This window comes from Dermacentor variabilis, chromosome 4 (genome assembly GCF_050947875.1).
Source record: "Dermacentor variabilis isolate Ectoservices chromosome 4, ASM5094787v1, whole genome shotgun sequence".
Taxonomy (NCBI): domain Eukaryota; kingdom Metazoa; phylum Arthropoda; class Arachnida; order Ixodida; family Ixodidae; genus Dermacentor; species Dermacentor variabilis.
The window spans coordinates 149,131,323-149,150,261 of NC_134571.1; the positions used below are offsets into that span (position 1 = coordinate 149,131,323).

Below are 18,939 nucleotides of genomic sequence, written 5' to 3' on the forward strand. Positions count from 1 at the left end.
GCTGTTAGAATAATCTACACAAATGTTTCTGCATATTAAAATGCGTTGCTGCTACATCATACATTTGCCGCTTTGACAGCACGACTGTTCGCTGTGCTGCAAAACAAATGAAATAAGGACACAGGAAAAGCTACAATTTCTGCAAGAGTTAGGCCATTGTAGTCATGGAAAGCGCCTGACCACAGCCTGGCCCCTCTACAATCATAACATAACATTATCGTTAGAGCAGCCCAATTCTTTTTAACAGTTCATAAGGCTAGCTCAATGGATAGAGAGGCGCCTGAAGTTACATACGCGCTAAGAATCGATGTTTATCAGCGGATGACAGGGAACTTGCCTAAAAACTGAACTTTTTCATTGAGAGAATCGACTTTTGTAGCTCCCTGGAAAAAGAGAAGTACTCTAAACTGAGTCCGTTATGTTCAAATGTGGACACTGCACTCCGTGAAGTGCGTATATTTTCAGCACATGTCGCCGAGTGTATGTTACATTGGCACTTTTTAGCACGCTTGTGTTATAGGAATGTCATAAAATAAATTGCACCTTAAATGTAGTAACTTAAAGCGATATTTTCCATTTGCTCGACCTTGGCCGATTGTGCAGCATTATCTGTTTAGGCATTAAGATGCTTTAATGGTAGCAAGCCATGAAGAACTTTGAGATAGTTCGCAGCGCGGGGTTCTAAAACAAGAAGTATTTATTAATAAAAAAATGTCGTGTTTTCGTGCTTGTTTATTGCAAGGACACTGTAAGTGATTTGTATAGAATACGCTAAATCTAGACTCCTGAAAGTTTATTAGCATAGTGCTCTGTCAGACACAATTTTGCTAGTTGAAGCATAAACGATTGAGAAATACACATCCATGCGATATGCGGCATATATATTTCAGTCACCAAAAGGCTTGTCAGTGAACTGATATTCCATTAAAAGAAAAGGTAAAATTCACGAGAATTAAATTTGGTTTAGAAGTAAAACTTTTTCACGCTATACGTACACAACGATGGCACATATTCTGTGCAGAAGACGGGACAAGGACAATCGCATGCGCTTCTCATTTTTTTCTTGCCATACCTTCGTCCTGTATTTGACGTAATAATCCGACATGAACGGTGAAGCAGACATGCCTCTTGTTTTTGGCCTTCGAAAAACCTTTGAAAAGTTACGCGGGTTGTTGACTACACCGTGGATTCTTCGCCATTACGACAACGTCATCTTGTCTACTCCCCGAGTCGGCAGGATGGCCCGTTTGACAAGCGGGGTTCGATGTAGTATAGTAGATGCGCCTCGTGTTTTTGGTGACAGCTCGAAGATGACGGCGACGACCCATGCACTGATTGCGAGAAGGCTCGTGCTGTTCGCTGCTACTAGACTGCTGCTAGACTGATGTTGACTTTTGTAACTGTATCTCATTAAAGATGCGACATGATGAATAGTAAACCAGCACAAACATGTTTCCTTTTCATCCATGTCTTTCGTGCTGATCTACCATTCCTGATATCGAAAGCACTAACGCAAGCTTACATTCTGATAGCCACAAACTGCCAACTAGCCGAACCTTTCACGTCACCCCAGTAGTCTGCCAAAAATCTCCAATCGCGCAGACGCTGTCCCTAGAAAACAACAAAGACGAGCTTCCCTGACGACAGAACGGATATTTAGTGCAGTTGCAGTCAGGCCGAGAAGCCTGGTAAAGTGTCCCCATACGTCCCCAAACGTGGCTTTGAAGACCTTGGCTCCGCGATTGTCGCGACACCCTCGATGTAGTACGACTTCGGCGTCGAGGCTAAAGGTCATTGAGGGCCGTCCGTTGGCATTTAATCAACAGAACAGGCGGAGACTTGGAGCCCGTTCATTTATTTGTTCGTTCGCTTGTTTGTTCGTTTGCTCATTCCTTTATTATTATTATTCTTTTTTCGCTTCCGCGGCGACGATGCATTAATGCTGAGAGCCGCGGCGGATTCTGCGCGAATCGCGAGGCCCCTGACAGCCGAGCATTAGCCATCGCGGATAGTAAGAACAGATTCTCGGTGTTTGTATGTTGAAGTATGAGTGTCGAGGCCCGCACGCTTTCATTATGCGGCTGCGTGGGAATCGGGGAAATCTAAAATAGATAAAGCCGCGTAGTGTGTTTCTCATTGCTTTTTTCGACGCACGTGTAAGAAAAAGGAATGCTTTCGTTTCAAGGAGATCGTGATGACCTAATTTACTGAACAATGGCTGTTAAGTAAAAAGCTAATACATTCGTGTAGGGACGTCCCATTTTGTACGTTTCTTTTCCTTACCCACTTTCATCTGTGACGGAAATTGTGTCAGTCTGAAAAGAACGCGGGCCGACACGAGAATGAACTTTAGCGAAGTCCTATCTCGGTGTCCATGAATCTTGACGAGACCACTAACGTGCCGTCACGGAAACAGTAGTAGTGAAAGCAGAAGAAAAAAAAATAGGGCACTGAAGTTGGAGTTTGTCGTCATTTTATGCCGCAAGCGGGAAGTAGCGCCCCCCGCACGGCAGAAATGAGCTTGGTTAAGCTGCCGCAATTTAACTCCGGCTCGGTCCATCGTAATGTCCGTCACGTGCCACGTCGTCAGACTCTAGCAGGAAAATTGATTGCGTAAGCGGACACGGCTGTAATCTGTAGGAAAGTGAAATTGACTCGACGCGGCCAGTAAATGAAAGTGGTCGTGGCGCTGGCACTATTGCCGTTATTTTTGGGGTTATTCCTACCCCGTTTCAGTGAAATCATTTTAAATCGCGGCCCAAAACGTATTCCTGCGACTCGGATGAAGTTAAGTGCTAAACGTGGTAGAAACCAGCTGCTAAACGAAGCTAAAAAAACAAACAAACAAAAAAAGCTCCCTTGGATTTTTTATTATTCAGTCACTCGTCTTCATGATTAGCTATGTGTTATCGTCAGTTCGGTAAACCTCTTCCACACATCCGTGTTGTAAGCTTAGTAGAAACGCTTGAAGAAGAGTGATTGTTGGCTTTATTGTTCCTCACCCGCAAAAAATTGTTGTATGCTCCTATGCAGCTGTCGTTGCAGCTGCCAGCGCTGGCTATTGCAAGCATCTGTAGAGAATTACGCTACGCGCTCGGGTAATCTCCTTGATGAGAAATCATCCAAGCATCTGCCCTCTCACCGGTTAGCAATGTTGCGAGTCATCAGCATCAGGTAAACTACCAAAAGTCAATGAGCCTCTCGTCAACATTACGTGGTCTGAGGTCACGGGCGGTGCTGTGACTTTAAAATTAAAAGGCGGTTGTCTCAATCAGGTCTAGCACGTCTAGTAAAGTGGGGAGGGTGCGGTGGAGGGCGGACATCTGAATCGGCGATTGGTACTGTCTTAAAAACTATGAGGACAAAGGATAAAAGGCACTCAGGAAAACGTTGTGCAAAAAGCACTCGCACGCAGACTAGAATATGCATGTATTCAAGATTGTGGTTCAAAATTTTATTGATTAAAGCAGCTAGGTGACATACGCCGTTTTGCAGCACTTACGTATACAAAGAGGGAACGCGTTGATTTTTATTAGGAAATGAGGAAATATTTGTTGTCACTATATGTATTTTTATTATTTACACATACTGCCATCGCAATGCGAGACATCGCATCGGTAGGCACAAAAGTTGTTTATTGTCCATTCTTTTGATCTTAAAGAAGAGAGATGCCGGGCCACAACGCGGATCAAACCACTTGACTGAGTCGCACCCCCACGAAATACCATCAAGAGAAAGGCAACACCCATGGTAAACAAGCAGCACAATCGATACAATGTGTTGTATATAGGTAAATTATAATACAAACAGGTACTCTGGGCATTTTGACTCGTGATCGAACTGCTCTACTTTGGTCGTCCTATGGGAAACAGCGTTGCGAGGAAATCTATCAGATATTTCTTCTATACCATAGCTTACGCTGGCGTGGTTTCTTCAACGAGAAAAAAAAAACAGTGGCGATGGTCGTAGGCACAGCATTCGTGTTTTTTAAAGTAAAGCAACGAAGTGCGCGAGTGCGGGCGTCCTGCCACCTTTTTCCTTTAGAAGGAAGAAATATTGACCTACTTGGTTTAATTGTATATTGAAATACTACACCTCAATAACAAAGAGAAAAACAACAAAAAAGGATAAACTGGTTCTGTACGCAGAGCTACACTTGAAACGGCAACGTGAATGTGCAGCGACATATACACGTAGCCAGATGAAAAGGACTCTGCGAAAATGATTGGGTCGCTAGCTGTACCACGCTCTCCTGTTTCACTACGGCTTGTTTTTTTTCTTTTTCCGTGTAGCACTTGCGATGCTTTTGCGTCCATGCTTATGAAACTAAGCGATCTACCACAACTCTCTGTATTCTCTTCTTTCTAACCGTCTTCGCCAATGGCAGCATAAGAAGGCTACTTATTGTCTTTGCTCTGTCGTTTACCACGGCGCGTTAGTGTCGTTAGCTTTGCATACATTTCGACAACATTGCTGCGCAACTTTTGCAGTTGCCTCGATGTACCGAATAGTGACTATACTTATTGGCAGAGTATATTGCGCACAAATGGAGGCGCAAAAACGCTTGAAATGTCTGACACAAGCGAAGTGTGTGTCTGTTTTCCGCTGTGTCGGTTACTTGCCGTGTTGAAGCATTTGTCTTATCCCCGGAATTTGCCGTTCGTCGTCGTTTCCTCGGCGGAAATATTTCTGTAGCATTTTCAGAACACATGCGCCACCGGGTACATACCCAAATATAAAATTGCTGCCGGGATCTGCATTACCTGTAGTAGAAAACGTGGATCCCTGTGAATGATGCCTGAATAGATTACTCCGGCACTGACCATCTACAACTGGGTATAAGCGCCACGGGATGTGGTCTTTTCTTTACCAATCTCCCAGACTGCTTATGCCAATCTATGAAGCCCTAAATATATATGCACAAGCGTGTCCTACTTCTATATGCCCATACACCTCACATTAACATTTTTTCCTCTTCAAGCATCACACATCGCCTTAATTCTCGTGACGCGGACAGAAAAAAGCTACAGGCGACGCAGCTGGGTTCTACTCGTGCTCTACTGCTCTACGTACTGCTCTACCTAACTGCATACTGGTGCTACCTCGGTAACTGAAACAGGCATCGCTTGATGTATATTTAAGAATGGGTTTTGCCTGTTTTCTTTGTTCTCTGTTTGTGCATGAAAACCCACCGGTTCAGACTGCACTTCCCAAGTTGCTCTAATCAGCCCTCATCAAATACTTTACTAATTAACATATTCATTAGGTTGCTCCGAGCCAACTAGACAAGTAGCATTTTTCGCAATCAACCACGCAGGTAACAATATTAGTTATTAAAGTATTAAAGTGAAGAATTAAAGTGTATGAAGCGGGTGAGTGTCCGACTTGATTTGAGGCCAGTGGCCGAAAGGTGTTTTCATGATGGTGGGATGAGGGTCCGAAGATATTCAGCACTGCATGAACTGACAGAAGTACTCAGGGCATAAACTGCCCACGTTCACCGCTTGCGCGTGAAGCGTTGCTGGGATCGCGAGAGGGTTAGCTCATAAGACACTCGATTACTAAACACAGAAGGCCTGGCTGATAGACACGTAACGAGGTTATCGAGTTGATCGCGTGTTTCCATTCCTCTTGCTTCGAAGACAAAAATAGTATGTTGCAACGAAGCTGCTACTGGCGTTTGTAAACATGCGGTGGAGGATGAATGCCGACAAAACTATGTTGAGGGAACCATTCAAGTTAACGCAATCAAAATTGACAGAGAAAAAGCGTTCTTTAAGTGTGTGTTGAGGGCAAAGGGTGTAAAGTAATTATGTTCACTGTGGCAAACTCCTGTAAACTCCAATTACAGCAGCAAACTCCTGTAAATTGTGTATTGAAACCCTCAACAGCGTGTCCTTCAGACTTGCTGGCCGTATCAAGGAGACACTTGATAGGAGTAAAATGACTCTTCAGACAAATACTTTATTCTTATTTTATTCTATGCTGTAGGGTGGGCGCCACCAAATATTGTTGCAGGAAGAAAGCAGGGCCACGAGTGTAAAATAACGTATATTTACAACTGAGGTTAATGGCGTTCAGGCAACGGACAGACTTCGTCTTCCTCTAGTCCAATCCAACTTATTCCTTCACTTCACCGTAACACCACCCTCCCGGCGGAGTAGCTCCGTCCCGGTGCAAGTTATAGAGCCTCACTTACTGGGGGGACATAGGGCTTCAGCCTGGCGACGTCAACAACATCGCTGGTGACGTTGGGAGGCACTGAAGGCTGACCGACTAGGGCAATCTCGTATGCCACGTCGGACAGTTGGCGTAAGTTGTGGTACGGACCAGAATAATGGGAAAGTAGTTTTTATGACAAGCAGACGCGACGTGAAGGCGTCCAGAGAAGGACAAGGGAACCAGGTGAAAAATGGGAGTCTCCGTGCCGAAGGTCGTAGCGTCGCTTTTGAGAAGCTTGCAAGACTGTCAGGCGGGCGGCTTGACGGGCGGTATGACGGAATGACGGGCGACTTCTCGGGCTTGGCTGGCTATGTCAATAGCATCGCGAGCGTAACCAGTGCTGGGTGATTGTACTGCGGAAGGTATCAACGTGTCAAAGGGCAAGGTGGGGTCGCGGCCATACAACAGGTAAAATGGTGAAAATCCGGCGGTGTCGTCACGGGTAGAGTTGTATGCGATAGTGATGTATGGTAAAGCGAAGTCCCAGTCGCGGTGTTTGTGGGAAACGTACATGGCCAACATTTCAGTTAGCGTGCGGTTGAGTCGCTCGGTGAGGCCTTTCGTTTGGGGTGGTACGCGGTAGCAATCTGGTGTTCTGTAGCATAGGAGCGGAGCAGATCATCGACGGCCTTCGATAGAAAGTAGCGGCCGCGATCCGTCAGCCGCGATCCGTGAATTGGTGAAGGGCGACGTGGTGCAGGATAATGTCGTATAGTAAGAAGTCGGCGACATCTGTAGCACAGCTGGTTGGTAGCGCTCGTGCGATGACATATCTCGTGGTATAATGGGTTGGTACAGCAATCCATTTGTTTCCTTTGATGGAAATTAGAAAGGGGCCAAATAGGTCTAGGCCCACACGGAAGAAGGGTTCTGTAGGGATATCAATTGGTTGCAGCAAACCAGCGGTAGGCATAGCAGGCGTCTTCCGGCACTGACACAGGTCGCAAGAAGCGACATAGCGGCGCACAGAGCGATAGATGCCGGGCCAGGAGAAGCATCGCCGCAGGCGGTCGTATGTACAAGTGATGCCCAGATGTCCACCAGTAGGAGCGTCGTGAAGTTGCTGGAGCACGGCTAGTCGAAGGTGCTTGGGAACGACTAGGAGGAGCTCCGGGCCGTGAGGACGAACGCTACGACGGTATAAAGTTCCCTCGCGCAAGGTGAACATCGGAGGGACGGGTCATGGGGCGAGGACCTTAGGCGTTCCATAAGTGTTCGAAGAACAGGATCTTTGCGCTGCTCGTCGCCAATATGGAGGAAGCCGGAGAGGGATAGAACACTGATGTCCGAGTCTGCATCGGTATCGTCCGGTTGATCCACGGGACTGCGGGACAGGCAGTCAGCGTCCTTATGCTGGCGCCCTGACTTATACATAATAGAAAATGTATATTATTGTAGACGCTATGCCCAGCGTGCAAGTCGCCCAGTTGGGTCCTTCAAAGAGGAGAGCCAGCAGAGGGCGTGATGATTGGTTACGACGGAGAAGCTTCGACCGAAAAGATACGGCCGGAATTTCGCACCGCCCATACGAGCGCGAGACATTCTCTCTCAGTAATGGAGTAATTTCGCTCGGGCGTGGAAGGAAGGCGGCTAGCGTAAGCGATGGCATGGTTTAGCGCAAAACAACGGACACAAGAAAAGGCGACAGGACAAGGCGCCTTGTCCGCCTTGTCGCTTGTCCTGTCGCCTTTTCTTGTGTCCGTTGTTTTGCGCTAAACGAAGTATTTATGGATCCGCACCAACTAGCCCGCCAACACATTGCGATGACATGGTCTTGGCCCTGTTGACGCTGAGCGAGGACAGCACCGATGCCATGACCACTCGCGTCAGTTCGTACTTCTGTGGGCGCAGGAGGGTCAAAGTGTGACAGAATTGGGGAAGTTGTAAGCCGCTCAATCAGGGTAGAGAACGCTTTCTCCTGCAGTGGTTCCCAAGAGAAAGAGACGTCTTTCTTAAGAAGGTCAGTGAAAGGGTGAGCGATGTAGGCAAAATTTTTCACAAATCGCTCGAAATAAGAGCATAAGGCCAGAAAACTACGGACATCGTTTGTTGAACAAGGTACAGGAAAATTTCGCACGGCGTGAACTTTCTGTGGATCAGGTTGGATTCCGGCGGCATTGAGGAGATGGCCGAGCATGTTAGTTTCACGACTACTGAAATGGCACTTGGAGGAGTTTAGCTGAAGGCCAGCCCTGCGAAACACGGAGAGTATGGTTGTGAGGCGCCGCAGATGTCTCTCAAAGTTCGGCGAAAACACAATCACATCGTCGAGGCAACAGAGGCATGTAGACCAGTTCAAGCCGCGGAAGAGAGAGTCCATCATGCGCTCGAATGTAGCTGGTGCATTATATAATCCAAAGAGCACGACTTTAAATTGGTACAGACCGTCCGGTGTGACAAAGGCGGTTTGCTCGCGGTCCATCTCATCGACGCTAATCTGCCAATAGCCGGAGCGGAGGTCAATTGATGAAAAGTGTTGGGATCCGTGATGGCAGGCAAGAGCGTGATCAATGCGAGGCAGGGGATAAACATCCTTCTTTGTTGTCCTTTTGAGGTGACAGTAGTCAACGCAGAAGCGCCAAGAGTTGTCTTTTTTCTTTACTAAGACAACCGGTGATGCCCACGGGCTACTGAAAGGTTCAATGATGTCCTTGTACACCATCCTGTCTACCTCTTTCTGTATGATGGCCCGTTCTGTTGCGGAGACACAATATGGCCGCCTATGAATGGGGCTGGCGTCACCGGTGTTGATGCGATGCGTGACAACGTATGTCTGGCCAAGTGGACGGTCGTCCAAATCAAAGATGTCCCGATAAGATCACAGGAGGCGACGATGAGCTGCTGTTTGCTCGGAAGGAAGGTCAGGGGCGATCATCTTAGAAACATCGTCCGCAGGCGTCGAGTACGGAGGAGTGGGTGACAAAGGTCCGTTGGTACTGAGGAAAGATTCAGAGGTCAAAGAAGAAGCCTCAAATTCTTCCAAAGGAGTGATATGCGCTATGGCGACACCGTGTGGCAGCACATGCGACGAAAACCCAAAATTGAGGATGGGCATGCGACTGCAGTTTTCGCGGATCCGGATACAGGTGTTGGGCAGGGCAATATTGCGCGACAAAACCACGTCAGTAAGCGGCGACACGACGTACTCGCCATCAGGTACGGGAAGACAGGGCGTCAGAAGGACATATGTAGCCGCCTGTGGAGACTGCCTTGCAAACTCAGCAGAACATAAGCGGTGTGAAGCACAAGTTGTTGCGTCGGCAGGAAGCGGCAGATCCAACTGCACAACACCTGCGGAGCAGTCAATTTGGCAGAGTGTTTCGAAAGGAAGTCAAGGCCGAGAATTAGGTTGTGCGGACAGTGTTCAAGGACGATAAATATAACAACGGTATAATGGCCCCCAATGGTCACACGTTCTTTGCCCATTCCAAGGACAGGTGAAGTACTCCCATCGCGACTCGCACAGTGCCCGGTATGGCAGGTGTCAGAACCTTTTTGAGCCTTCGGCGGAGAGCAGCGCTCATAACTGAAAGCTGCGCTCCTGTGTCAATGAGAGATCTAACAGGAACGCCATCAACTTCAATGTCCAGTAGGTTTCCATATGTAGGCAGGGTCAACAGAGTATTTGTGGGCCGGGTGGGAGTTGCAGCTTCGCCTCTGGGAGCTGCACCGCCTAGTTTCCCGAAGCGAAGCGACCGGTTGCAGAAGGGGGCGAAGAGTGGGGAACGAGAGGCGAACGGGACCTACAGCCTTGCGGAGACGGGGAGCGGATGGATCTTGGTGGTGCACTGTCGGCGTTGATGTTCCTAGTCGGCGTATAGGGCGAGAAAGTACGATTGCCTGTTACTTGGCGGTAGTGACTCGGAGACGACCACCGAGGATGTGACGACCAGTGGTTGCGGCAATGACGGGCGATGTATCCAATACCGGAACAATTAAAGCATATGGGTTTATCATCCGCTGTGCGCCAGTCAGCTGGGCTGCGACGGGGTGGCGTGAAGCTTCGCGTCTGGGAGCCAGCGGCCGGAGAAATCTGGTAGGTGTATGTATGGCGGACCGAGCAGAGGGATGGAATGCCCAAACTTGCTATTTCCTCCCGAACGACCGCGTGTATAAGGGAGATAGCGGGCACGCTTTCCCGACAGTCGGGACGAATTGGAGCCGGAGCCATGGCCTCAAGCTCACGGCGAACGATGCGCGTGATATTTTCCGGGCCTGCGGGCTGAACGAACGGCGGCGGGTCTGCGCAAGAAGATGTCGCGGCGGTATTGGGCAATCGGTCGAGAGTTTGAGCGACGCGGCGGCCCTTCGCTTGTTCGAAGCGCCAGCACTCCTTTATAATTGAATACACAGTGGCACAATCCTTGCACATCAGGAGATTGAAGGCATCGTCTGCAATACCTTTCAGTATGTGACCATTCTTCTCTGCCTCGCTCATGTTGCCATCAACCTTGTGACAGAGGGCCAGCACATCCTGTATGTACATGACACAAGATTCTGTGGACGTCTGAGCGCGGCACCCAAGTTCTTTTTTTGCTGCCAGCTGACGATCGACAGGTGTGCCAAACAGGTCTCGCATTTTTTTCTTTTCAGACATCCCAGCTCATTAGGTCAGCTTCGTGTGTGTCGTACCATTGCTTCGCAGTTCCTCTTAGATATAACATCACGTTTGCTAGCATCATTGTTGGATCCCACCTGTCGTTGTCGCACACTCGATCGTACATCGTAAGCCAGTCCTCGACGTTGGCGTTGTCCGTGCCACAAAATGCCCCTGGGTCCCGCGGATGAGTGAGGATGACCGTTGGCACGGGCTGCAGAGGCGTTGTCGCTTGTGTCGGTTGAGTTGCCATTGTGGCGGCAGGTAGATGACGTCCGTTGCGAAGTTCCGTGATTCTACCCCGCACCTTCCACCAAAATGTTGCAGAAAGAAAGCAGGCGCACGAGTGTAAAATTATGTATATTTACAACTGAGGTTAATGGCTTTCAGGCAACTGGCCCACCTCGTCTTCCTATAGTCCAATACAACTTCTTCCTTCACTTCACCGGAACAATATTATCAAATTATTGCAGTATGCCGCTCTCGACGGCAGGCAGTGTACTGAAATATTTGCAATTTTCGATATGCTTAGCTTATGGAAACTAACCTTACAAATGTCGTCTGTATAGAAGAAACATGTATTCTGTAGATGCATTTTACATTGTAAAATAGTGCTCAAACAGAGCGGTAAAGTTTGCTGCTTTTGTTGCAAATAAGGGCTCAGCTACTCTGCTTTAAACTTTGAACACGAGTTTGGGGGATGTTTTGCTGGTGTAGAACAAAACAGTGAAATATTTCCTGTAATCCGGTAACGTCACTTGTGAGCTTCAGCTGCAAGCATTTGCACGCGCACATCGCCGGAAGTGCCTACACGTAAGCTGTATCTCGTCACCGAGCCGGTAAAGAGATGGACAGGGGTTTAAACCAAATTTCGCAAGAGTCTTATACGGCTATTTGCCGCGAGAATTCAGCGAGTTTGTGGAGACGACAGGACTTCCGGTGCGCTCAGTTCTATAGAATAAACACGCCTATAGTACTTTCTTTTAGAATGAGCATACTGGATGCCACGACACCTTTGACTGCACATCACCAGTAATTTCCTATTGATTCTTCAAATGTTGAGAAGCCAGATGGCTCTCTAATTTTTCGAGTGAGTTGCAGTGTTCTATACCGGCGAATAAGAAGAAATTGTTCTGACTTTTTTTTCGTGGTAGCCGTGATTCATGGGATGCATATGATTGTGATAAAGGTATAATGTGGAACACCGGAACAACAATTTGCAGATCATGGGCCACACAAACAACGTGTTCGAGCTCACTTCCCTAGAGGCGGTGAGAGCCCGGTGCAACCTGGACAGCAACACAGACAACGTGTCGCAATGTGATTTCAGCGAGAACGGTGAATTCAGTAAGTCCCTGCTCCCAAGCGACAGTAATGCACGTTAGTTAAGCTGGTATACTGGCAAAATAAGTAGCGCTGACAGAACAAAGGCAGGAATGAAATACGACCCACAACGTGTCTTACGTCTGTTTTGGGGTTTTTAGGGACAATCAGTTCCCATAATTCCTGCTCCCGATCAGGGGGAGCTACGTAAGCATTACATATAGGCCGCCCTTAGGTACAGTATTTTGCAGGCACATCTCACAGATGTTTTTAATAAGAGACTGTTTGACAAAAAAGCGTGTACAAAAAGGCACGCTCGCAATCAGGCAGTCAGTTAGCTATGGCTGGCAATCCCGAAACTTATAAAATATGTTTTGCATGTGTCTGCTAGCTGTTTGCAATATGATTTCGCAGAAAACGAAGGTGGTAGGCTTGAAAAGGACGTTCATAAGGTTAACTCATTTTGCCTGATGAGCAAGCTTTGTTAACGGTGCAAAATTTCAGTGTGATTGAATGTAGTAGAACCAGCGTGGAAGGCCAGGATGCGACTGAGCACGCAAAACATCATGGCACTACGGCTGGCTACACAGCTAGGCTGATTCGTGATATGTTGTTTAGAGCATTTGCAAATGAGCATTAGGTTTCAGTGCGTGCTTCGCTCAGATATCAGAACCAACAGGCATTGTAAACTGCGATGGGAAATTAGGACAGAAAGGGCTCGACAAAGCTCCCTAAATTTAGATCACGAACATTTCCAAAATGCATTTGTTGTTTCTGGACATATTTTCGTAAGCTGCGAAATTCGAAGGCAGAGTTATTCAGCAGATACTTTAACACCATACCATTTGGTCAGCTGTTGCTTGCAGTTCCACCCAAAGAAATACAATATGCAAACGAGAAGCGGGGCTCCGAGCATTGTTGATTAAATAATCATGAATTGTTTAGACAGCAAATCGTATAATTTCAACGCGAATATCCGTTCTCTGCTGAGGATGTTGCTGAGTATTTGGGCCACTTAACTCTGGCGTCATGTTTTGTACTGACGTAATAGTTCTGCGGAAGCCCTCAAGGTGGAGATAAGTAATTAATAAATTGAAAATGGGACATCCAACGAAACATAGCAAATTTCTACAAAGGAAACCCATACGGTTTCCTCGAAAGAAAGGCCTCTCAGTTGAAAAATTCGCCCTGGTCCGGCACTTGAGCCCAGGACCAATACCTTTCCGGGGCAGCCGCTATACCGTATGAGCTAATCAGTCGGTTAGCAGATGGAAGGGCGAAGTCAAATTTGTCAACAACTCGAAGCAAAGGCAGGAGTTTGGCGTAATTTACGCAATGTGCTGCGTTTGTTCGGATGTCCGATTTTCCATTTATTAATTTTGGTATTATGTTCGCTTTTTACAGATTACGAAGACGCATTGCTGCACCTAAAGGGACAAATGATGTACATGGACGAATGGAAAAGCATGGTATATCTAGCGACACCAGTGTGAGTTGCACAGCAAAGACAGTTTTTGCTGAAATTTCGACTGCCGGTATTCGTGTTTACACTAGCGGGAAAATGCCGCATCCTGCACGAAAGAAAAAGTTTGAACTTTTGCCACACATTGACATTGTACGTTATGTGAACGTTCTTGTCTTCATATTTTTTTGCGTGTTGTCCGTTTACATGATGATTGGCTGATAAAGGAAACTATTTATAGTCTTCTCGTCACAAACGTAAATTTGTTTCCAGCAAAGCATTGAACACACGGTAGTTTAATTCGTCAGGCGCTTGCTTCTTCAAAGTGCAGGTTTCCTCGGATTTTGCGTGAATGACGCAAATGTTTTGTTTTGAAAACGCAAAGTGATTTTTGGATATGAAAAGAACTATAGTCCCAAATGCAGCAGTCACACCTGGCCCTTTCCCACGGGCATCAACAAAAGCAGGCCATCGAGGCAAGAGCCTGGATAACTTGAAATTTGAATATTGAAAGGAAAAGAAATTTTGGTATACTGGCGATTGTATGGGCTATCTTTAGAGCTGTTCGTGGGGAAATGTGTCAAAGGGCTTGTTTATTAGAATGGTGGGAAAGGTTTGACAGCTCAAAGAAGAATTATTCCAAGAAAATGAATCGCCCTAAAGATAAGAAATATATTTAAATGTCAACTAGCGCAGAGTGGGCTTGAGATGTACAAACAACACAATAAATGGATTGAGAGCTTCCAACAGGGTAGGCAATGTAGGGTAGACATGAATTTTGCAGCCGTAAATTATGTACTGCCGCGATGGCACCTTTGGCCCATAGAGAAATAACTGCCTTGATGAGCACGTGAGCCCTACATGCCTTTCAGTGACATTGGCAGCCGTACCTAAAGGCAGTCATCGCACTCGAGACAACACGTTCTTGAAGAAATAATCTCTGCAGTATGGCATAATTTAACATAGCGTACTAAAATACATTCAAAATGTATCTCTTCTGCCTCCTTGTATGCCATTTTCTCGGTGTGCTCAGCGATGAAAGACACACTGTACCGCTTACGGTTCAATATGATGCCTTTGCACGAGCTGCCATAGCCTCACAGCAGGCTGTTCCGCAATCGACAGCAGATAGGGTTCTGTACGTCATCGATGTGTTGCTAGGAAAAAAAGAACAGCAAGAAGAATACCATGAGGTTTAATGTTCGATACGCAATCCGAATATAAGGGGGACTAATGGGCGCAGACGTTTGTTTTAGATCACAAATTAAGTACCATCGCATTACATTTACCAAAAGTTGAGCGCGTCGTGAGTGCTCTTTGGTATCACGACGACCACTGGAGCACGCTTGCTTAGTTCGCATGATGTTTGAGTACCTACATATACCATAGATACGATAAAATCAAAGGTAATCTTGGACACGGTGAGCGACAATTCTCTTGAAATCGATGCGGTTTTGTTGGCAATAAAAGCGTGCAAACTGCATCAGCTATAAAGATCGGAGTTTACATTTTGGGTGTCTTGCTGATTGTGTAACATTAGAGAACATATGTACAGGCAAAGCCGCTTCTAGTTCATAGAACGGCCAAACATAAAAACATTTAAACGCCATCTGAGTACAATCCATGCCTAAATAGCCCTCAGTATCGGTCACACGTAGTTCATCCATTGAAAGCCTATGTGAACAGCATTCCGATGATCCTCGCCACAACTGCGCAGAAGTTAAATATCACTTGCTCTTCAGACACATGATAATGCTCTCCGAAAAAAATAAGAGAATGTCAGATGACTGCTTGAAATTCGCGGCTATTCTTGCATAATGCCTGGAACGATGCTTAGTCTTGTTCAGTGTAGCAATTTTAGTGATATTGCAAGCTAGATTTAGTCACTTTCTTGCATGTCTGGCGAAAAATTGTTTTGCTTAATGACTGGCGACTTCCTCTAGCGACGTCATAGAACAATCACAGCATTTCAGTGACGTCGACGTTAGGAAAATTTATTCAAAAGTAGCTTTCTAGAACCGACTTTACTATTCGACAGGTGCAAGAGAGCAGCCGAAGATGGCTGTCTGACGAGCAGATTCTGTGAGCATAGTCAAGCGATGATTATCTTCACAGGCATTATAGTTCGCTCACAACTGCACGCTTTTCTTTATTCCTTACGAAACCTATTTGAATGGGTGCTAATGCTGCGGGCTCTGCATGTTCACTAAATACGTTCAATTGGTGGACATTTGCAAATTTTATTGAGATATAATGCAGCAGCAGGTGAAAAAAAAAGCTCCAAGGTCGCTAAAGCTTCCGAATATAAACAGGAACAGCGTAACACAGGACGAGCGAGTAAAGAGCACAGGACCGAGTGCTTAAGATTCTAAAGATGAACCAACCAGCCCCATTGAACACACTGCTAAAGCTTCTCCCTGAACAGTGAAGCGTGATAGCAGTCAACCATCCGTGACTGCTTCTGACGCTTCCCGGCAACTGCAGCTTATGTAACCGCAATGTTTACCAGGAAACGCCGGGGCGAGCGCTGTGCGCGAAGGCGAGCTTTCTGGTGCAGACGCGGCCTCTTGCGTGGGCCGATCCCTGAGGTGGTTGCACAACCACGCCACAGAAATTACACCATTTTCAGGTTTATTTTATTGTTACGCACTTTTAATATTTCAGTCGGAGAAGACTTAAGAGAAAAGGCATGCGCTGTCGATGTTTTGGTTCATCACATTTGTTTGTGGACTGTCATTCTCAAAATTATTAGAAGTAACTTTGTCGAGAATGTGAGACAAGGCATGAATAACTTTAGGGTCAGAATGGTGCGGGAATATAATACGCATATGCCGCAAGTCATATAGCAAGGCGTGGCGTAAACATATACCTAAATATATGCGGCAATTTTCTCACGGACAATGCTGCCGACGCCGATGCCGAATTTTCCGCGACATGGGACCCTTTACGCTATGGCATTATTATGGTAGATGGACTGTAGAAACACGTATATATAGGAGCAACTAGCCTCCTTCACATGAGTCTCAAGGGACTTCAGGTAGACCAAGAGGCTGGAGTATAGTATTTCACCTGTGTAAACACCGTGTAATTGTAATCTTTATGTAACCAGCGCAAGAGGGGACACAGAACACAAGAAAGGCAACAAGGACAAGCGCTGACTTCCAACTGTCGTTTGCTTTCAACTGGCGCTTACTTAGGGTCTGTACGCGGGGGCGTGGGGGCGCGCTGATATTAAGTTGCACAACTATATGTCGTTTTGATCAAGTGCGGGAGGTTATATATTCATGCTTTTTTTGTAATAAACGCCATTTGTAAGTAAGCGTTTGTTGACTTTCTGCGTCTTGCAGTATTTTGCTACCCTAGAAAGAGTGTCATGGACTAAATATTATCCAGAAATAATGTGGCTCAGATGCATTTCCGTGCTAGGGAAATCAAATTGCTTGTGTTCTTTTGAATAGTGCTGCATTTGGAACCCCACAATCTGAGGGTAAAAGCCGAATTTTAGCTGCCATCGTACATTGTTATGTAAGTGCAATAGTAAAGGAAAAGCTCGCTGCGTAACCCTGGGAAATTAAATGTTTATACCTGACTGGCACGGGCTCTATGCTACCGTCAGTCGTTTCGGTAAAGGGTATCTGCCGTAATAGCGTATACGTTATCCAAAATTTAGTCAGCAGTTCTGGTGACAATTTCAGTGACATTTAAGCACGATATAGTGGAAATTCAGGGAATTTTTCATCATATTAAGCCATCGGTCTAAATATATTATGGCAACGCTAGTTTAGGTACTAATTTTTAGAAACGTGAGTTCTCAAGCAAAGCATTACTGAATGTTCTCTGCGTACCAGGAATTTCTAGCCTTGTGTAAACACAAATGCACGCTCTTCTCCGCGTACAAAGGCCCATGAGAAAGCAGTTATTCTCAGATTAATGACCCTAAATAAAACTATTACCAATCCGCTTGCGGTGTCTTAGTGCGGAATCATTCGTAAAAGAGAGCTGAATAAGGCTGTGTGGTAGGCATCGCGGCTCATCACAGAAACATGAAGGTCCAAGACAAACGCCTAGCTCAAATGACGTAGTGATAACAAAATTTATTGCCGACAAAGCAATGTATATATGTGTTGAAATGAATACAAGAAAGAAGAAAAACCAGATTACAAAATACAAAGAAAAATATACTGAAACAAACGTGATTTCCATGGAGGGAAATTACATTGACGGCGCACTGAAACATGATCAGCTCTGCAGAAGGGTTGAAATCCGTGCCACTTGGTACACAGTTGAAGGAAAAACCAATCAGAAAAGACCAAAGACAATAAGAGAGGTTCACACCACAACGACTGGCGGCGTGTGAGCATTACACCAGTCGCACCCCAACAAAGAGTCGTTGAGGCGTGAACCTCTCTCCTTGTCTTTTGCGACTGGTGTTTTCCTTCAACTGTGATAAGCTCTTTTCTCAAGGCAATACTATTCACAGCATTCGCATGCTCACTGGTGTGGATTCTTTTTCGCGATTAGTTTAAGATTAACGAATAAACAAAGAAGCACAGTAGATTGTGGAGCAATTGGTTGATAGGTGACTGCCTAGGCATTGCATAAATAAATTAGCATGTTTTAGGAGGAGCAGAAAGGCTTCGTTGGTGCCTTCTCATACGTTTTATCACTTTGCACAATAGGGAAAGAAGCTTTTGCATGCTTGAAGATAGATAAAGAACAGCTCCTCTAGACAAGCTATTTTCGTAGACGAGAACTGCTGCATAAGGCCTACATAAGAGTCAGTGTATGTAATGATCTACAATAATATACACAAAAATGTCAAGCATACTTCAACTCTAGGGGAAAATATGAAAGCGCATTATGCGTTGCTATGCGTAAAAACACGCAGGAACAGCCTGCAATCAGCCAAGCAGAAAGTACTGTACGCCAAAAAGATTATCGGCAAAATGCAGCATAAATTTTTGTAGGAATATGTCAACTGATAAATGACTGCTCTTTGTCCCCTTCCTTAAATTGTCCCCTTCCTGAACGTTAACACGAAGCTTGTTGAAATGTTCTCTATGTTCAATAAACTCCCACACGTTTTTGCGGATCATTGCTCAGGTCTCGCTAGTTTTCGTCCCCTCAGAAGCACTAACGTTTTGTCTTCTACAAAGGATTATCTTGGTAACGATGACTTGGTAACGATGACATAAGCAGCTTGAAAAAGAAATGCTTCCGTGACAGGGCTGGAGAACACTTGCGAGTGAAGTGACTGACTCGTAATTTGCCGTGTAGAGTAACCATTCAATACTATGTCATGCGTAACCCTCGTAACTTACAGGGCGCTCATGTG

The 18,939-nt window shown here is 46.0% G+C and overlaps 1 protein-coding gene across 1 annotated transcript in view; it reads left to right on the forward strand.

Moving 5' to 3' along the window:
- The window catches only part of LOC142579895 (soluble guanylate cyclase 88E-like), a 124,678-nt gene that overhangs the window by 63,034 nt on the left and 42,705 nt on the right, over positions 1 to 18,939 (forward strand). The window contains exons 6-7 of the mRNA XM_075690567.1: positions 12,043 to 12,166; positions 13,547 to 13,631. Coding sequence (XP_075546682.1) covers positions 12,043 to 12,166; positions 13,547 to 13,631 — 209 coding nt within the window. The remainder of the gene's footprint in view (positions 1 to 12,042; positions 12,167 to 13,546; positions 13,632 to 18,939) is intronic.